This window comes from Pipra filicauda, unplaced genomic scaffold (assembly GCF_003945595.2).
Source record: "Pipra filicauda isolate LSUMZ 115617 unplaced genomic scaffold, ASM394559v2 scaffold170_size1570365_pilon, whole genome shotgun sequence".
In the NCBI taxonomy this organism is placed as follows: Eukaryota; Metazoa; Chordata; class Aves; order Passeriformes; family Pipridae; genus Pipra; species Pipra filicauda.
The window spans coordinates 488,784-506,788 of record NW_024104218.1 but is presented as its reverse complement, the minus strand read 5'-3'; the positions used below and the strand labels follow the sequence as shown (position 1 = coordinate 506,788).

The following is an 18,005-nucleotide window of genomic DNA, read 5'->3' as shown; positions in this document are numbered from 1 at the left end:
CCACATCAGCTCCTTACTGTCGGGAGGGAGGGAAGCTGGGGGCTAATGCCTGGCCCTCATGGGCTCTGTGCCAGCCTCCCCACAGCCCCTCACCAGGGAGGAGCCGCCACTTTCGGGTCAGGCAGGCACTGCTTTCCCTCCCGGTGAGATGCCCACTGAGGAATTTGCACTTCATTCCTTGACACCCGCTTTAATTATAGGTATCAGCTCAGCTTCTCTCTTTCACAAGAGCCGTGAGCTAATTTCCTGCTCCCCTTTCTCTGTGAGGGGTTCACGAGTCACCGGATCCCTCCCCACGCAAGCAGAGAGCAGTGGGCTCTGCCAAAGCCCTCCCCAGGGGCCAGGGCAGAAACTCCCAGCACCGAAGATGTCAGCTGTGACATCCCAGGATGATCTTCAGTATTTCAGCCCTGGTTTCCCATGTCACCAAGAGGAGTAGCCAGGCTGCAGGTGACACTGAGACGTGATATGTATTGCCTAATGCCATTGCTTTGAGCCCTCCCTGCACACCAGGGTGCTCCATGCTCACCCACCAGCCAGCACAACACGCTCCTCCAACAACAAAATGCTGATGGTCTCTTCAAAATCCTTCTCCAACAGCACTGCAAGGGCATCCCGATGCTGCAGCATCCCCGGGATGCAGACTGTGCCACTGCCTACCAGCTGTGCAGGGAGCAGGTACACTCCGATGCCAGCTTGGTTTTCCTCCCCAGCTGCTTCATCACACCACTGCCCCATCCACCCATTCCTTCCTGACGGAGCTTCCTTTGCAGGGTTGCGGGTTTGAGTGTTGTTGTTGTTGTATTTACAAACACAAACTCATTAATTTCAGCCTAATGAGGACTTTACGGGCTGGGCATTACCATTGTTCAGTTTAAGGAGATACAAATAAATATCTCTGCAGTCTGTGAAAGGATCCTGAGCCCCACTGATGGCAGAGGGTCCCCAAGAGCGGGGCTGTCACCCCTTGCCTCGCTCAGGTGTGTGACCCAGTGTGCAGAGGGCTCCCACCCCAACACCCACCCTCTGTCCCCAGCCGAGCCGCTCTCCCGGCCAGACAGGTCATTCCACTGCCATCTGCCTTTACCCTCCCATCCCCAGCATTTACCCTCCCATTCCCTCCTAAACCACCCCAGAGCACCCCTGCTGCCTGTTCCCAGTCCACCTGGCTCAGGCACAGGCTGGGAACCCCGCGGGGGCTCAGGGAAGGGACCCTCAGCTCACAGCAGCCACGCTGCGCCACTCTGTTTGCTTTAATTTTTAATCAAGTCACGAGACGGGGCGGATGCTGCTGGAAATAAATCATCAACCACAACAGCAATAAAAACACCCAGGCAGCCTCAGCTCAGACTTGGTGAGCACAGAACCAGGGGCTGAACCACCGCTGTCCCGTCGCTGACAGGGTGACAGAGCAGCTCCTGTGCCAAGCCTGGACACTTGTGGGTTGTCACCGGGGAAATGGTGACACGGTTGTACCAGGAAAGGAAAAACAAGCAGACGCAGCCAGTCGGGCGAGCTGCTCACCCCCATATCACCAGGGAAAAAAGGGATCAAGGGTTGCGGCAGTCCCTGGGATACCTGCCCTGGGGACACGCATCCCTCCTCCTCAGGGCTGCATCTCCCCTTTCCAGCCTCCTCCAGCCCCAGGGCCAAGGGGAAAAGGGGAAAGAAAATCTGTGCATGCCTCTCCCACGCAGGGTGCCAGCACAGCTCTTCTGCAAGGATTGAGCAATGTGGGGATGAGCCAGCAGCATCTCACAAGCCTCACAGCACTGCACCGCAGCACAGCCAGCCCCCCAGCCCTGCAGGACCCACAGCTGGCTCCCAGGAGCAACTCCAAGCCCACCTGCACAGATCCCACAGAATAAAATTCCTCTCTGCTCCTGCACAGAGGATCTAGCCCTTCCTCTGCACCAGGCAGGATCTGGCCAGGCCGGAGCACCGGGTCGCTGCATCCACACTGAGGTCCCTCCAGCCCCCGCCCAGCTCACAGCAGAGGGATGTTCTGCCTTTCTTCTCTGGGAGGATTAGACACACTTCTTTCCTCTCATTGCTTTTCAAAAGAGAGGCTTTTTATCACTGCTGATCCCTGGGGGAAATCTTTCTCTCTCTCTCTCTCCCCCTCTCTCTCCCCCTCTCTCTCTCTCTCTCTCTCTCTCTCTCTCTCTCTCTCTCTCTCTCTCTCTCTCTCTCTCGTGCTTTTATAGCTTGGAGAGTGGGAAAGGAAGTTTTCCTTCATCTCAATCTCTGTGCTGACAGGCGCACGCACAGAGCAGCCCCCCAGGACCCCGCGTGGCCCCGACACCGCCGGGGCTCCCCACCAGCTCCCGGCGCCACGGGCAGCATCACACCCGGCGCCGAGCCCCGGGAGAACGCCCAGCAAAACCCTCTCTGAGCTGTTTCGAAACCCAACGTCCTTGCCCTTGCGAAATCCTCGTAAAAACCCCGGGCAGAACTCGGCAGCAAACCCGGCTCAAGGCAGCTACAGGTGCTCTGCCCTCGCCTACCTGCTCCCTGTTCTCTGGAGGCTCCGATTACATTTTCCAGTGTTCCTTAAATGGATTTGATTTTTTTTTTTTTTTTTTTTTTTTTGAATCCCTCTTCCTGACTCGCTGCGGAACAGATCAAGCCGAAGAGAGGAAACCAAAGCTGGGAGCTGGCACGGCTTTAGACACGCACAGCTATTTTAATGGACCGCTCGCATGCGGAAAGCAGAGAACATGCCCAAGTGTGCGCGGGATCACGGCACGATCAGCCCGACAGAGAAACAAGTAAAGCCAGTGATCCCTGAAGTGCTGTCAAAAGCTCTAAGTACCCAAAAAGTGAACTCATGTTTTTTTCCACCCTCTGAGCTCTCTCCATTACCGAAATCAGGGCTGAGGCTGGTCGCGGACGGGGTGTTTTTTTTTAATTATCAGCCGTGCCGCAACGTTTTCTCTGTATTTTTAGGACTCCCTTTAAAACTATAAAGGAAATCATCCAAAAGAAGTTTGTTCAAACAGCCTGTCAGTTTGAGGAAGTGAAATTAAACCAGAAAAAAAAAAAAAGGCACCAACCTTGAATCCTAATAAATCACACATCCACACACACACAAAATTGGAGGAGAAATCTGGGCATGCCTCCAAAGCCAAGTAAATGGATGATAAACAAAACAAACCTAGCTCTGCCCGGTAATAAAGGCTTCCACAGTGGGAATTTCTCACTCGGGAATCACTTCCACCGAGGGCAGAGCTCGTGGCGCATGGGGAGCTTCCCCATTCTCCCACAGAGCTGTGCCTCCAGGGACAGCCAGTGATGCCTTCCCACGCTGAGCTGCTCTCCACGGACACAAATCCCACACTGCATGAATTTCCCTCCGTAAATCCCTTTCGGGAGCACGCCCTGGCCTCGTCCCTGCTGCGGATCGATCGTCCCGTGACGCAGAGGTGGCTGTTTGGTTTTGCTGGTGTCACCAGCACAGGCACCACTCGAGCACTGGGCTGGCAGTGGGGAACACACTCAGTGCTCACAGACCCACCCAGAGCAAACAAGAGTCACAACTTGCAAGGGGAAAAAAAAATCTGCAAGACAAAAGCAAAGGAAAAGGCAAATGGAATAAGGATGAAGATGCTGAAATAAACCTCCCCGGGCACTCAGGGGCCTGAAGCAGGAGGCAAAATCAGCATATGGGACAGCAAAAAAGGCAGTGCCAAGTCTCCTTTCAACCTCCAGATGCAGCTTCCCATTGATATGGATGCTGCAGAGTGATGCCCATCCCTCCCCACACACAGAGTTCATCCTTTCAGGCCACGCAGTGGGAGGGAGAGCACAGGGAGGAGGGCAGGGACACACACTGTGTCCCAAGGACCATCCCATGACCCTGGTGCAGCCCCTGCATGCCCAGAGATGGATTCCGGGGGGACCACAGATGGGCCAAGAGCCGAGGGTATGACAGCAAAGCCAGTGGAGGGGTGGACATGTGCAGTGATGTCCCCAGGATCAGCTGGCACTGTCCCCATCACCACCCCAGCACTGCCACCAGTGAGCCCCCACCGCAGTGACCCCACCCCAGGCAGGCAGCCCACCCTTGCCCCCATGCTGTCTTTATTTTCCAGCAGAGGCTGTCAGGAAACAGTTAAAGGTTTCTAAGCTGGGCTCTCCTGAGGACTCCAGTTAAAAGTCCACCGGGCATTTTCCCATGGTGGACTTTACCCCGAGCGCGGCTGCGATAACGCACACGGAGGTGCAGCCTGAGGGACCTGCCACCAGCCACTCTGCCACAGCAGGCTGGGGTGGCACCGGGGTGGGCAACCCCTGAAAAACACCCAGGGCCCCACACAGGACAGAAAAATGCAGAACAGCCCTCAGAACAGCATTTTGGAGTTTGGTAGCGAGAGGCTGCACGGAGCATTCCCAGAGCAGGGCACGGCGCTGTGCTATGGGGCTCCGTGTTTGAGACAGAGGAGCTCACCCACCTCCTGTGAGAATGACGTGGCTGCTCCCAAGGAGCCCTTTCCAACCACCTCCAGCCCATAACGGGCACCCCTACACAAATTCCCCCCAGGCAGAGCCCAGAGATTTCTCTCCCTGTTGGTCCCAAGGGAAATGCAAAGACAGAAGCTGCTCTCCCTGCTGGGAACAGCCACCTGGCTCCCCTCTCCAAGGTTGTCTGCAAATCCTCTTTCACCAGGACAACACATACCATTTTTTAAAAGCTGGGTGATGTAACCAACCAGTATTTATAATGCTGAAAACATCCCAAAGCTCCATCTCTTCCAGCTCCCAAGCACACAGTGTACCCTTAATAAAATAATTGCAATGATGAATAGCTCCTTATAATGTTCTTCTGCTGCAGCTACTGACAGGGCCAAGAGCTGGGATGGAAAGTCCTTCTCCTCAATGCACCCTCCTCAAGGTACATTCAGGATTTTACCTCTTCAAACCAAAAAGGACGGAAAAATTGGGAAAGGTGTCAGTGCTGCCTGAATCCATCCCACCCTGCAGAGATGGGAATGCTGAGCTTCCTCTCCCCCAGCCCAGTCCCATCATTGTCTTAATAATAAAGTCAGTAAATCACAGTGGGTCAATCTCAGTCCTTAGTTAAGCTGACGTGATCTTGAACCCGCTCGATGAAATCAATGCTGAGCTGCCGATCCCGCCGGGGTCCAGCCAAACCACCCCGACAAAGGCCCCTCTGCCAAAGGGTCCGTGGGACCCCCAGCACTGGTGCAGGGCCAGGCAGCACTGGGAGGCCCATTTCCTCTGCTTTTGAAACCAGGCTGTGGATTTAATCACTCGCTTGCAAGTCCTCATGTGCCCGTGATTTCCACACTGACAATTACAGGCAGCTCAATGCATTGGGGTTGGTGTTTTGGTTTGATTTTTTTTTTTTCGTAGAGTCAGTTCTACCTTATTAATTTCTAAAGGTGAATTCAATTAGGGAGTGCGCTGGCTCTGCCTTCCCTTCTGTAAAAGACAGCTTCTACTCCCAGCCAGGGCCAGACTCCCTGGGTGCTTTCCCAGAGTCTGTGCTCCCAAAGACTTACAAATGAGCCATCAGGAGTGGCCAAGGAAGAGCCCTGGGAACTGGTGGCAGAGAAGGTCCTGGGATCAGCTCTCACCTCGGCCTTGACTGCAGCTCAAGGGACTTCCCAGAGCCCTGGAGAACTGGCAGGACCGGCTGCTCCCACCCTGCGGGCACATCCCTGCACCCAGCCCCACACTCACCCCTTCCTACCCAGCACAGGCTCCAAGGACCCCAACTCACACCCCAACCCAGCACAGGCACTTCTCCGCCCTGACATGTGCTCTCCTCCCTCCAAAGGGCTGCTTTGGGGTCCCCACATTTTGGTCAGGACTGAGGCATCCCTCTACTCTCAGGGATGAGCTGGGATGAGCTTCACCCTCCATGCCACTGCTTCCCAGGCTGTATCCTCAGGTTTGCCTGCTTGTGCATCCCTGAGAACAGTTTTTCAGCTCCCCTAACACCAAGTGCCATTCCTGGGGTGCTGCTGAACTACACCAAGCTATGGTCCCAGGGTGGGCTGCACCTTACACATCCAGGACAGCATCCAAGGGCAAGGGCAACTGCTCCAAGAAAGAGACCTAGAGGGTTCCTGGATCAGCCCCACAGCCCCTGTGCTGCCGCAGGGTTTTGGGAAGGCGCCGGGAGAGGTGGAGCCTCCCCATGTGCGTAGGTGGGGGCTCCAGATGGGCACCGTGCTGCTATCTGCCACCCAGGGCTTGCTGCAAGAAATCCCTGCCCTGCAACATTTCCTGCGCACACCTAGAGGCCGTGAAACCTCGCTGGAGAAGCCAGACATGGTTTTCCATGCCCGCCCAGCCTCGACTCCCACGGCACAACACCAGGACAACCAGAGGAGCGCCTGGGTGCTGCAGGGAGCGGCGCCGAACACCCCTCGGCGATCCCGGCGCAGGAGGAAAAACGAGATGGGAAGAGGGAGCACCCAAGCTAAACAAAGCCCACGGTGACCGACGGCCTCTGATTTCCACAGCCTAAACCTGCCCCACAGGTGAGGCACAAAGAGGGAGCGACTTGCCAGAAGGGAATGCTGGTTTTCCCCCCGCCCGAGAGGAGGGTGACACCCCAAGGTACAACCACGCTGGGGCTCCAAGGTAAAGCCCCAGAGCTGCGGGACACGGCAGCACCGCCACCAAAACACAGCTCCAAACACAGGCAAAAACCCCTTAACCAACTAAATCTGTGTCTCCCAACGCTATAAGCAGCAGAGAAACCCGCTGGTAGGGTGTAATTCAGGGTGCTGCCTTGCTGTGTGTCTCTGAAGCACCGTATCAGCCCCACAACACCCTGCAGCAGGTGAGCAGAGCACCCCCCACCCCCCTCAGCACAATTAGGGGTCCTGCTCTCAGCAAGCCCCAGCTTTGAACTGTTGTTTAAAGTCTCAGACATTTGCACACAACAGGTATCCACTGGCCTGGGGCCAGGCCTATCTCCAGCTGGGATCAGCTAAGCCTTCCTAAGTGCTTAAATAGGGGCCTGCAGGTAATTGTCCCAGGAGCCTTAACTCTTCCCAGAGCCCCTCTGATGTCGGGTCCCTGATGAGGAGCACAGGGCACAGCTCACTTGCAGAAAACCCTTCCCGAGTCTTGTTCCCTCTGCAGGATTGTGGTGCTGCCCAGGATCTGCCTGATCATCCCATAAATACCACGGCAGCGTCTGGGGAGAGCAGACTGTAAAGCAGGAGGCATTAACACCGCGGCTGGCACGGCTTGCTCGCAGCATGCCCGAAGAGCAGACCACAATTTGCTTAGGGGAGCAGAAAGTTTTGGGTTTAGCACGTTTACCTCGGCAGGAAGGGAGCCTGGGTGGCCTCTGTAGGTACAGGAAACCCCTTTCTATCACGCACATCACTCCGCTTCCTCTGGATTTCTTTAACCTTTCACTCTTGGCCCGATTTGTGCTTTCACACTGATTTTTGCACGTGTGCATTTCCCTGCTCCCCACTCCGGTGCCGTGGCCCCACACCAGCAAAAATGCTGGTAGAGCATTGGCATCCTGCTGCCCTAGAGCCGGAGCAATCCCTGCAGGGAAGCCTCCTCCTTCTCCTCCTCTGCCTCACTCCAGAGGGGCTGGGTTTTTGCAGGAGGAGGGGAACACGCCACGTCCCACGCTGTTGAGCAGCCAACACGCAGCTCCCGACCACCCATGGGATCCACACTGGTCTGCGTGTGATGGAGGGGCACTGGAGCAGCTAATCTGGGACCTCAGGGACACATCCGGGCAAAGGAAAGCCAGAGATGGAGATTTTGCTGCAAAGGCACTGGGTGGGGAGCCCCAGGCTCCAGCACAGCCCAGGGCTGAATTTTCCTTGCAGAGAAGGAAAGGATCCACGACCAGCTCAGTCCTGAGCCTTCCAATGCATCCAGGCAGGATGCAGCAGGCAGCACCCCACTGAGCAAAGGCATCCCCAGCACCACAAGCACATGGAGCAGTGCCCAAAGATATCTTTGGAGACAGGAGGGCATGAGGACAGCAGGGACATAGTCTTAATGTCACCTAAAGGGCCTCTTGAGGGGGAAGATGAGGAGTTTGTTCCCAGTCTCAGTGGGGATCCTGGCACAAAAGGAGCAAAACATTGGACCATTGAGAAAAGTATCAGCTTCCAGGAGCAGGGGGGGGGGAACATGCCTCTGTTGAGGCCAACAACTCCAAGGCACTGTCACAGCAGGGACAGCAGCACAGAGCCCAGGGAAAACCCTGGGGATGGTGTCTGGGGACAAAGCACAGCTAAAGTCAATTCTCCAGGCCCCAACTGGGGGCATTTTTAATCTGTGTAGTTGGATAAATACAGAGGGCAGGAGCAGGTGGCCCTGGTGTCACCCTGGAGTCACACAGCCAGTGCACCAACCCGGCTTTCCATCCCTGCTCTTGTGTCTTAAAGCTCCACACAACAGCCCACTACAGCTACACCATCCAGGGAGGAAAAAGGAGAAAACTCCAAAGCAGGAGCAAGCCAGGAAAGCACCTTTTCACCCCATTTGCATGGGACGTGGGAGGTCACCCTGAGAGCCACCAGCTCACAGGGCTTCCCCAGCCCGGCACAGCCACAGCAGCCGAAAGGAAATGAAGTCGCAAAGGTTATCGTTTTGGTGTTTGACTGAGCATAAAAATCCCTCTCTGAAAACAAAAACAGGGGAAAGGGGGACAAGGAGGGAGGAACGGGAGGAGAGGGGTAGCGATGCACGGCATGACAGCCCCAGAAACATGGGAGAGGGGGTGCAGGGGCTCACAACCACACCAACACACATCTCCACAGCAGAAGAGTTTCCTGGGAAAATAAATGCAAAGTCTGTTATAAAAGTTTATCTGCGTGTGTGAGGAAGAGCAAGCGTGCCTGACTACAGGATAGAGATGTCATTATTTTCATGCATCTGCCTTACCCAATTTTATTTAGTTGCTTTCTGCACCATTTCATGCTCATTCTGCTGCTGAGCTAGACAATTGCTTTATAACTCTAGGGTGCAATTTCACTGTCTGTGAGCCACACGCACACGCACGCACACGAGTCTGCACTGGGATGGAGCAGGGATGCACCTCCCTCTCTCCCCACCCTGATGTTTGGGAGCTCGCACTGAGACGAGTTTTCTTAATAAATTAAAAAAAAAAGAGAGAAAATTAAATTAAAATGCTAAGCCACATCTTTAAGACACTATAATTCAAGGAGCACGTGAGGGGAGCAGTCCCAGTAAGCAACAGCTCCCCATTAAGGATGAGGAGGATGAACTGGAGAGCAATCTGCTCTCTCACGCTACGTGAATGCGGAGAGACGGAGCCCGGCAGGCTGGAGGGCAGAAATGCCATGAATCACACTGGATTTTTATGATCAATTGAAAGTCACACTTGACCAAGTGCAGGTCAGCAGGGAGGGTTGGTCACGCAGGTGCAGAGCTCCCTGAGACAGTGGCTTTCAACTTGGTGAAGTCACCTGGGCCCTCACAGGGTTTGGGTACCCCCGATCTTTTGGTACGGCCACTTCTGTCCCACACCCCTGGCCCCACACTAAACATCCCACCAGGCTGCAGCAGCACCACAATGTGGGTCAGGGCAGCTGTAGGGAGCAAGGGGTCTCCAGAAGCAGCCCCAACACTGCCATGTGGGGCCGTGCATCTCCCCATCACGGCACCCACGAGCATCCCCAGCACGACCTGTCGCTGATACGCCGTTATCTGCTGCCTGCTCCACCCTGTTAGAGACCACAGCTCCTCCACAGCAGGCAGAGCCCAAGCCTTCCCAGGCCTGATAAAGTCACTCCTCTCACAAAAACGGGGCAGCAAAAAAAGGGAGGTGGGGGCAGAAGGGGAGTTCAGTTTAGTCTGGCAAAGTTGGTCAAGGTGGAAAGGGGGTCTCTCATTCTTTTATCCTCCTTTTCCAAGAGCCTCCACTTACACATGGGTCTTCAGGAGCAGAGCAGGGAAGCTGCAGCACTGGAAACCAGCTCTCACCCATCCCTTTCACCCCTAGGAGCAACCAAAACAACTCCCTCAGCTCAGTGGTGATGCCCCCAGCTCTGTTCTTGCCTCTCCCTGACTCAGCTCCTCTCTATTTCCCTTCGTGCCTCTGCCACCACTCACCACCTCACCTCCTCCATCCCATTCCGTGGCAACCCCGTGTCCCTGCTTCACCACCTCGGTGTCCCGGGGTGGATTTTGGCTGGAAGTTCACCCCCTCTCCCGCACTTCTCCTTCCACTCTTGCCTCACCGCCGCCGTTGCCTCACTGCGACTCCATAATGGGCACGTAGGAGACGCGCTGCCCACAACGAAATTGTCTCGCAGCAGCCCACAGAGTTCACAGCAAAAAATATAAAGAAGGAAAACAACTTTCCAGCACTCGCTTGTCAGTCAGAAATGGAAAAACAATAATCAAACGTTTCTGCCTTCCCGCCCAGCTGAAACGAGACGGGGCATCCCTCCCTAACCCGCTCCTGGCAGCACAAAGGATCTGCTCCGGGAGCTGAGGGGGCTGTAAATCTCAGGGGGCTCCAGGGCTGCCCTCAGCTCCCCCTCCCCTAATTTCTTCTTTTTTTTTTTTTTTTAAAGTCTGTAAAGCTGAAGAAAGCCAAAACTTCACAAAAGAGTGAACCATGGAGAACCATGGAAAGTAACAACCAGCTGGGAATCCCATTACCATTTTATTGGTCCCCAGTATTGCCCCTTTTATCTCTTGGCTCTGCAGCAATCCTGCAGCTGATGCAACTTGGGGAAAGGCTTAGGGTTCAGACAAAACCCAAACCCAAATTTACCACCAACTTCCACTCATGGCCCACCAAGACCGAGAGATTCACAAAAAAATCAAACCCCCCAGGAGTCTGAAAGAAGGAGCAATGACCACGGTGAGAGGGATGATCTCCTGCTAGAGCAGAACGGGATTCCAGCCCTCATCCCGACGCTTAATAAACCAAATATTTAGGAAGTTTCTTCCTCACCCGCGGCTTTGGGAGCACCCAGCTCGCACACAAACCCCACCTGTGAGCTTTTTTTGGCTCCCAGGCCAAGGATTTGGGAGCCTCAAGAGCCCAGGAGAGCCCTATGGAGCCGAGATCCCAGATGGATCAGCTCTGCAGGGCTGGAAGCCGCCGTCCCAGCCGAGGTTTCACAACCACCCCACGCCCTCGCTCCGGGCCCCGTTCCCAGCTCCGCCGGCGCTCAGACGCACCCGCGTGCCTCAGTTTCCCACCCTGGATCTGCCTCATCTGGGCAGACAAGGACTTTTGAAGGCAAGATCCGTCCCCTCCTGCTGTCCAGAGGCAGGAGCTGGCACAGGCACGGCTGCCACCAGAATTACAGCCCCAAGGTGCAAGCCTTGAAACTTTTATTGTAGATCACAATAAAAGAAAAGGGGGGGGGGAAGGAAAAAGCCCAACCATTTCATGCTTACGAATGGTCTGTTTGAACAGGATTATTTTTTAACTCCATGTTAAACAAAATTTCAAAGGAGAAGAGCTGCATTTGGGCTTAATTTGAGCCCTTTCTTGTAAGGGAATTGTTCCCTGTTTATCTCGGAAAACACCCTCCATTTTGAAAAGCTCCGTCTTCTCTAAATAAAAACTCAGGTTGTTTCCTTGACTTTGCTTTGCTTTTTCTAAGCCAAACGTTGTCAGAAAAGGCAAGTTCTCCCAGCCAGTTTCCATCTCAACAATAGAGCATTTTCCCAGGCTAAATTGCTTCTGTCTGAAAATCTTCTGGCAGTTTGAGCTGGCTGGCATGTGTGGGGATCCTTCTGTAGGGTTTTTTAAATCCTTATTTGCAATATTATTTCATCTGCTTTGCGCTGCCTTGATGTTCGAGCAGCCTTTGGAGAGACACAACCGCTCCTCCCTCCTCCTCCTCTGTCCTCCCTCCAGGCACATGCTTTCCTTTGAGGAGGAGGAGAGGAGAGAAATAAAATAAAAGACAAGCAAAGAGGAAAATGTCAGAAAGCTGCTTTTTGTGTGCGTGTCAAACGTTCAAAGTTATTCCAGAGTCTAGTCTTTAAATGTAATAAAATACAGCAACTCCTGACAAAATCAATTAAAATAAAACCACCCAGGCTGCCTCCCCTATTGCTTTGTAGCTCCACTGGCTTGGAGGGCCCACCTGGGCCTTTAAGGAAGCAATTATGGAAGTGCTGGGGTGGATCCTGCTCCGGCAGCGTGCTCGCTCTGCCGAGCATCCCTCGGCACCACTGAGCATCCCTCCACTCCACGGAGCATCCCTTCACTCTGGGGGTTGGAGCGAGGAGAGACCCAGCTCCTTCACCCACCAAGGGAGGTGATCATGGCTCTGACACTGGGAATCAGAGCCAGAGAACAGCATTAATTAGAGCCCAGTTAGGTTACCCAGCTCGCAGGGAAGGTCTCTGCAATACTTGGCCCACAGTGATTTGAGGCATCCCCGGATTTGGTTATCACCAGCAGCACAGCTCCATGGAGAGGAGCCCAGATGGGGCACAGGGAGTCCCTTGGCATCCTTGCTCCATCACCATCCTCTCAGTTAATCCCCCTGCCAAGGGCCACCATCTCTTGCTGTCTCACCACAGTGGGCTCACAGGATATTTATGGTGATTTCAGGCAGCCAAGAGCCTTGGGGAACACCCTGAGCACACACAATCCCCCCAAAAGGCACCAGGATGCTCACAGGAACAAGCATCCTATGGACGAGGCAGGACCCAAGAACACCCTAAGCCCCTGCCCCCCAGCACTCACAGTTCCTCTGTTTGTTTCTGTTCTCAACCATCCTGCAAAAAAAACTAAAAAAAAAATCAATTCAGCTGGGTGGCAGGGCTCTGGCATATGGCAATCCACCCCTGCTCCCAGAAGACAATGCTCCAACAAAAAGGTTTTTAACCCATTTCTCAATAAATATTTATTTTCGCCTCCAAGATGTGAGTGGGACGAAGCCAGGGTGTATTTTCCAGTGAAATGTTTTGATTGCCCCCTTGATTTTTTTTTTTTCTCAACAGGAGCAAAATGCCAATAATAATATTTGCAATGAATAACTCAAATTCTGCGGCTTTCTCCCCCGCTCTCTTTTAAATAAATAAAATGCCCTAAATTTGAGAAACACAAATGCTCTCCCCAACCCAGCAGGATAACGTGGAGTAAACTCAGGGACGCTTGGAGGATTTATTTCACTGTCACAGCCCAGATTCTGAAAAAGGCAGAAATTCCTTCCCAGCCCATTTTGCATATGTCAACTGGGAGAGGTCGAGCCCTACACAAGGCTTCAGCAAGAGAGACCAGGACACAACTAGACTTTATCTTTTGAGGCCCTGCTTTAGCCCAACAGCCCCACGGAGCCAACCAGCATCTTCCAGACGTGGGGCAGAGGATTCCTCCTTCCTCACCGGGGTGCTCAGAAAAACCACAACCCTCCCTACATCTTACAGAAGTTTTCCTCCCTACGGATTTTCCCATCAGCTGTAAATTTCTGAGGCTACACGGAGCAGAAATGAGGATCGTGGTGAGGAGGTGTCAACCCAGACAGAGGCTCCCGCTGATGTGCCTTGGGTTCCACGCAGCATCCAGGCTCGCCCCGGACATGTGGGATGCAGGATGGAGGTGTCTGATGGACACTCCCACTCCCACGCTCTCTTCCACCCGAGGCAGCCCCCACACTCAGGGCTGTCCCCTCCCAGGCTGGACACAGGGGGGGGGGGTTGTTTTTGCTGTTTTCCTCGGAGGCGTTCCCGCCCCGGCACGGCCAGTTCTCACCCCACATCCTGAGCAGCTGCAGCCGCCCCTGGCACGGCTGCAGGGCTGGGAAGATGGACTGGAAGAGGTTACAACCCGGTGAACTGACCTCCGGGAGGGAAGCACCAGCCTCGGACACCCATTAACTGTTTCTTCCCCCACAGAGCTGAGCCTCAAGGGAGGGCTCCCCAGGCCCACCCCCACTCCCCTTTTTCCTCCCCAGGAGGTACCACCTCCTTAAGGGAATGGAAAAGAAGAAAACAAAGCAATAAGAGGATTGCTACGGTCAGAGCCTCAGGAACAAGCAGCCACCTGAAGAACCAAGTCCCTTGGTTTGCACATCAGCCCCCAAAGCCTGACCTCAGCACACAGACCCCACCAGGCTGCAGAGGTGGATCCCTGCAGCCTGACAAGCACTTGCATGACAGATTTTTCTTGATTTTTCTCCTCCTGGAGACAGAGCAGAACACATCCCCCCAGAAGAACAAAAGCAGGACACCTCCGATGATGCTAAGCTCAGTCAAGGCAGATCTGTAGTTCCAGGCAGCTCCAAGGCAGCATCTGCTGGACCCTGAGGTGTTTATGAGCCTCACCAGGGCTGTGGTGATATCTGCACTCACAGACCCCACAACCAGGCTGCAGGTTGTCCTGGCAGTGGGACAGCAGCCAGCCTGGGAGATGCCCAGGGACATACTGTCCTCATGGGGAGCCTCTGGCTGGCATCTGCCAGGAGCTCTCCAGAGGAGCAGGAAAATGAGATACTACTATTAAAAGTGCCCAGTGCTGGCCACGCTTCCACCCATGACATCAGCACGGTTATCTGAGTCTAACCACGGGCAGGACTTGGCCAGGAACCTCACCAGGTTGGCCTTCTCAGGCCACACTGAGATGAGATTTTGATGGGGGCACAGTAACAGAGTTGGATTTTGGCCCAGTTGCTCTTGTTCTCCAGCTCAGGCCTGTACTGGTGTGCAGGGAAACACACTGCACAAGCTTGGCTATTTTTCTCCCCTCGGCTTGCCAATGCCAGCTCCCAACCATGGCATGGGCTTGGTGAAACACCCGGGCACTCTGCAAAGTCAGGGCTTGACAGGTTTTGGACCATCCCACCTCCAAAAAGCACCAAGACCCCATGGCCCTTCCAGCTCTGCTTAGGTTCCACTGGGAAGGTCTCTGATCACATTCCTCGAGGCTCCCCTCAATCCCACAAACTGCTCACAAGCTTTTAGACCCAACCTGCCTCCACTGCCCAGAGCACAAACAAGATCTCCCCCTCCGAACCCTGCAGAACCCATTGTCCTTAGAACCAAAGTGATTTTTGTCAGTAATCAGTGACCAAAGACCAGTGGATAAAGTTTAGGAGTCTCTCCCAGAGCAGCACAACACGCAGCGGACACAAACCCAGACCACACACCCCACACAGACAGCTGGATTTTCTCCTGAGCCAGCGATGGAAAGTTATAACCCGCCCAGCCCCACTCTCCTGGGCTGCCTTGTTTTCCCTTTGGATGCTCCTGGTGAGCTGCACAGTGTGTGGCACAGACCCACCCTCTCCCCACCGTACACGTATTTATAAATGAGACGATAAATCAGTTGTTTTCCATCTGCACCAGCATGAAAACCCTTACCTGAGCCAGCAGTGACACATGCTCCCCACCTTCCCCCTCAAAGCCAACCTGACTAATAACACAACATATTATTTAGCATCTACAGCGTAACAGGAGGGCTCAGGACCGACAGAAAAGGTGGGTACACACACAGGGGCCTGATCCTGCCCGGAATAACAGAGGTTTGGACCATCTTCCACAACAGCTTCAAAGGAAAGTGAATCCTCCAAACAGCCACCCCCTTCAGTGTGGCAAGAGAGGCACCTTCTGCTGGGGTGGGTGTTAGTGATGAGCCCCAACACCTGCATTGGATCCAGTTTGATTTGGAATCAGGACCCACTGCAGGTGAGATGCTTTTGGCCCAAGCAGCAACTCTGGGTGAGTCAACCCAGCAGCATCTCCCACCTCCCAGCCAAGCCAATGAGGAGCACTGTGAAACTGTGATTTTGGGAGCACAAAGATGCCAAACGAAGCCCTGCCACCCAACAGGGTCGGGGGTCTCCCTGCTAAAGCCCCCAGATCATCACAGCCCTGGAAACCCTCCTGAGGGCCGGGCCTGCTGGAGATCTTGTGTTGGTGTTTATATTTATTCTGCTCTTAGAAAAGAACAACTGAAGCTGCAATTCTTAAACAAAATCAAAAAACACATTTAAACAAACAAACAAACAAACAAACAAACAAACAAACCACACTACCATAGACTAGAGAGGCTGAGCACAGATTTAAAGACTAGAGAAGGCAGAAGGATGGTCTTGCTCGTGGCTCACTCAGCCGGAGGCTGAGAGCCATCGTGCTGAGCAGGGACAGGGATGGCAGGATTCGTCCCTCTTCCCCCTCGCCCGGACTTGGCGCCAGGCGACTTCGCTCAAACTTTTCTTCCCCCCACCCTGAGCACTGAGCTCTGCAATATCACTTCTGGAAGCGAGACGCAGGAGGCATTCGCCCTTACAAGCCAGGACTTGACTCAGTCACCGAAACGATGGCAAACTCCAGCTGGAAATAGGTTTTAAAATGTAACTAAAAGGAAGCCGGGGAGGGATAAAAAAAAAAAAAAAAAAAAAAAAAAAAGAAAGGCAGGAGGGTCCCAATCGCGGCGGGTTTGGGCGCCGGCAGCGAGGGTCGATGCGAGCGGAGGGGCCGGTGCGGGGTCCCCGCGGGCGCTGCCTCCCTGCCCGGCTGCGCGCCCCGGATGCCGCGGGGAGAGAGGGAGAAAAGGGAGGGGAGGGAAGGGGGGGGGGGAAAATAAAAAGGAGAAAAGTAAAAAAAAAAAAAAAAAAAAAAAAAATTAAAGAGAAAAATAAACCGAGAGGGAAGGCGAGAGGGGGAAGCAAAGGCTGCGCGCTGCCCCAGCCCTGCGCAGAGCCGGCCCCGGGCGGGGAGGGGGCTCTCCCGGCTGCCGCTGCCCCGTTGGAAAGCGGCGCTGGGGCCGCGGCCGCTGCCCGGCCGGGGCTCAGCGGGGCTCGGTCCGGCCCAGCTCCCCCGCCCGGGGCCCGCCGTTTTCCCCCCGGGCTGCGCCGCGAGGGAAAAAAAAAAAAACAAAAAACAACAAACCACCAAAACAAAACAAAAATACCAACTCGAACGCGGGGCCGGGGGCAGGGGCTGGGCCGGGGCCCGTCCGCCCCGCACTCGCTCCCCGAGGAAGGGGCGAGCGCATCCCCCGCCCGCCGCCCCCCGGTGCGCGCCGCGGGAAGGGGCAGGAGAGAACGGGGTGGGGGGAGGCAGGTCAGGAGCTGATTTTATCGTATTTAAACACCCCCCCCCCCCCCCCGTCCCCAACACGCACACCCCCCGCGGTAGGAAGGGAGAATCTCTCGGAACAGAACTCACCCAGCGGCAGGAAGTGTTTGGTGTCCATGGCTGGTGCTTAACTCATGCCAAGGGGCTCGGCGAGCGCGGCGGCGAAAACACACAGGCAGGGCGGGCGGAGGGGAGGGAAATCAGAGCGGGGGGGAGAGGGGGAGGAGGGGAAAAAAAACACCCACGGTGGGGAGGAGGAGGAGGAGGAGGAGGAGGAGGAGGAGGAGGAGGAGGAGGCGGCGGCGGCGAAGCTGCAGCCCCGCAGCGGCCCCGCACCGGCGGAGGCCGCGGAGTTGTGGCAAACTCCAACAATGTAACTCCGCCGCTCGGGCTCCGCCGGGCGCGATCGGCTCCGCGCCGGGGCCCGCGCAGGGGGGAGCGGGAGCGCCGCGCCCGCCCCGCAGCGCCCGCCCGAGCCGAGCCGAGCCGAGCCGAGCAGCGCCGCCCCGTGCCCGGCCCCGCCGGCCCGCGGGGAGCGGAGACAGCCGGGTTGGTGTGGGGTCGGCTGGTTGGCTTTTTTTTTTTTTTTCCTCCCCCCTTTTTTTTTTTTCTTTTTTTTTTTTTCTGATTTTTTTCCCTTTTTTTTTTTGCTGCCTTTTTTTTTTTTTTTTTGCCTTAAAGTGATGGGGAAGAAAATAGAGTGGGGGGAAAAAAAAAAATAAAAAAGAAGGGAGAGGGAGGGAAAATAAAGGGAAAGAGGGGGAAGAAAAAAAAGGAGAGGGGGAAAAGAAGAGGAGGGAAAAGGAGATGGGAAATAGAGAGGGGAAAAGGAAAGAAGGAGGGGGGAAAAGGAAAGGAAAAAAGGAGAGCGAAGGGAGGAGAGGAAAGAAGAAGAGGGGGAAAGGAGAGGAAAATAGAGGAGGGAAAAAGAGAGAAGGAGAGGGGGGAAAAAAAGGAGAGGAAAAAAA

General features: G+C 54.7%; 1 protein-coding gene across 1 annotated transcript in view; it reads right to left on the bottom strand.

The window, feature by feature from the left end:
* RXRA (retinoid X receptor alpha) overlaps positions 1-17,289 on the bottom strand; it is a 105,164-nt gene extending 87,875 nt beyond the window's left edge. Inside the window, exon 1 of the mRNA XM_027731669.2 lies at positions 17,128-17,289. Coding sequence (XP_027587470.1) covers positions 17,128-17,155 — 28 coding nt within the window. The 5' untranslated portion in view covers positions 17,156-17,289. The remainder of the gene's footprint in view (positions 1-17,127) is intronic.
* Between the last annotated feature and the right edge of the window lie 716 nt (positions 17,290-18,005).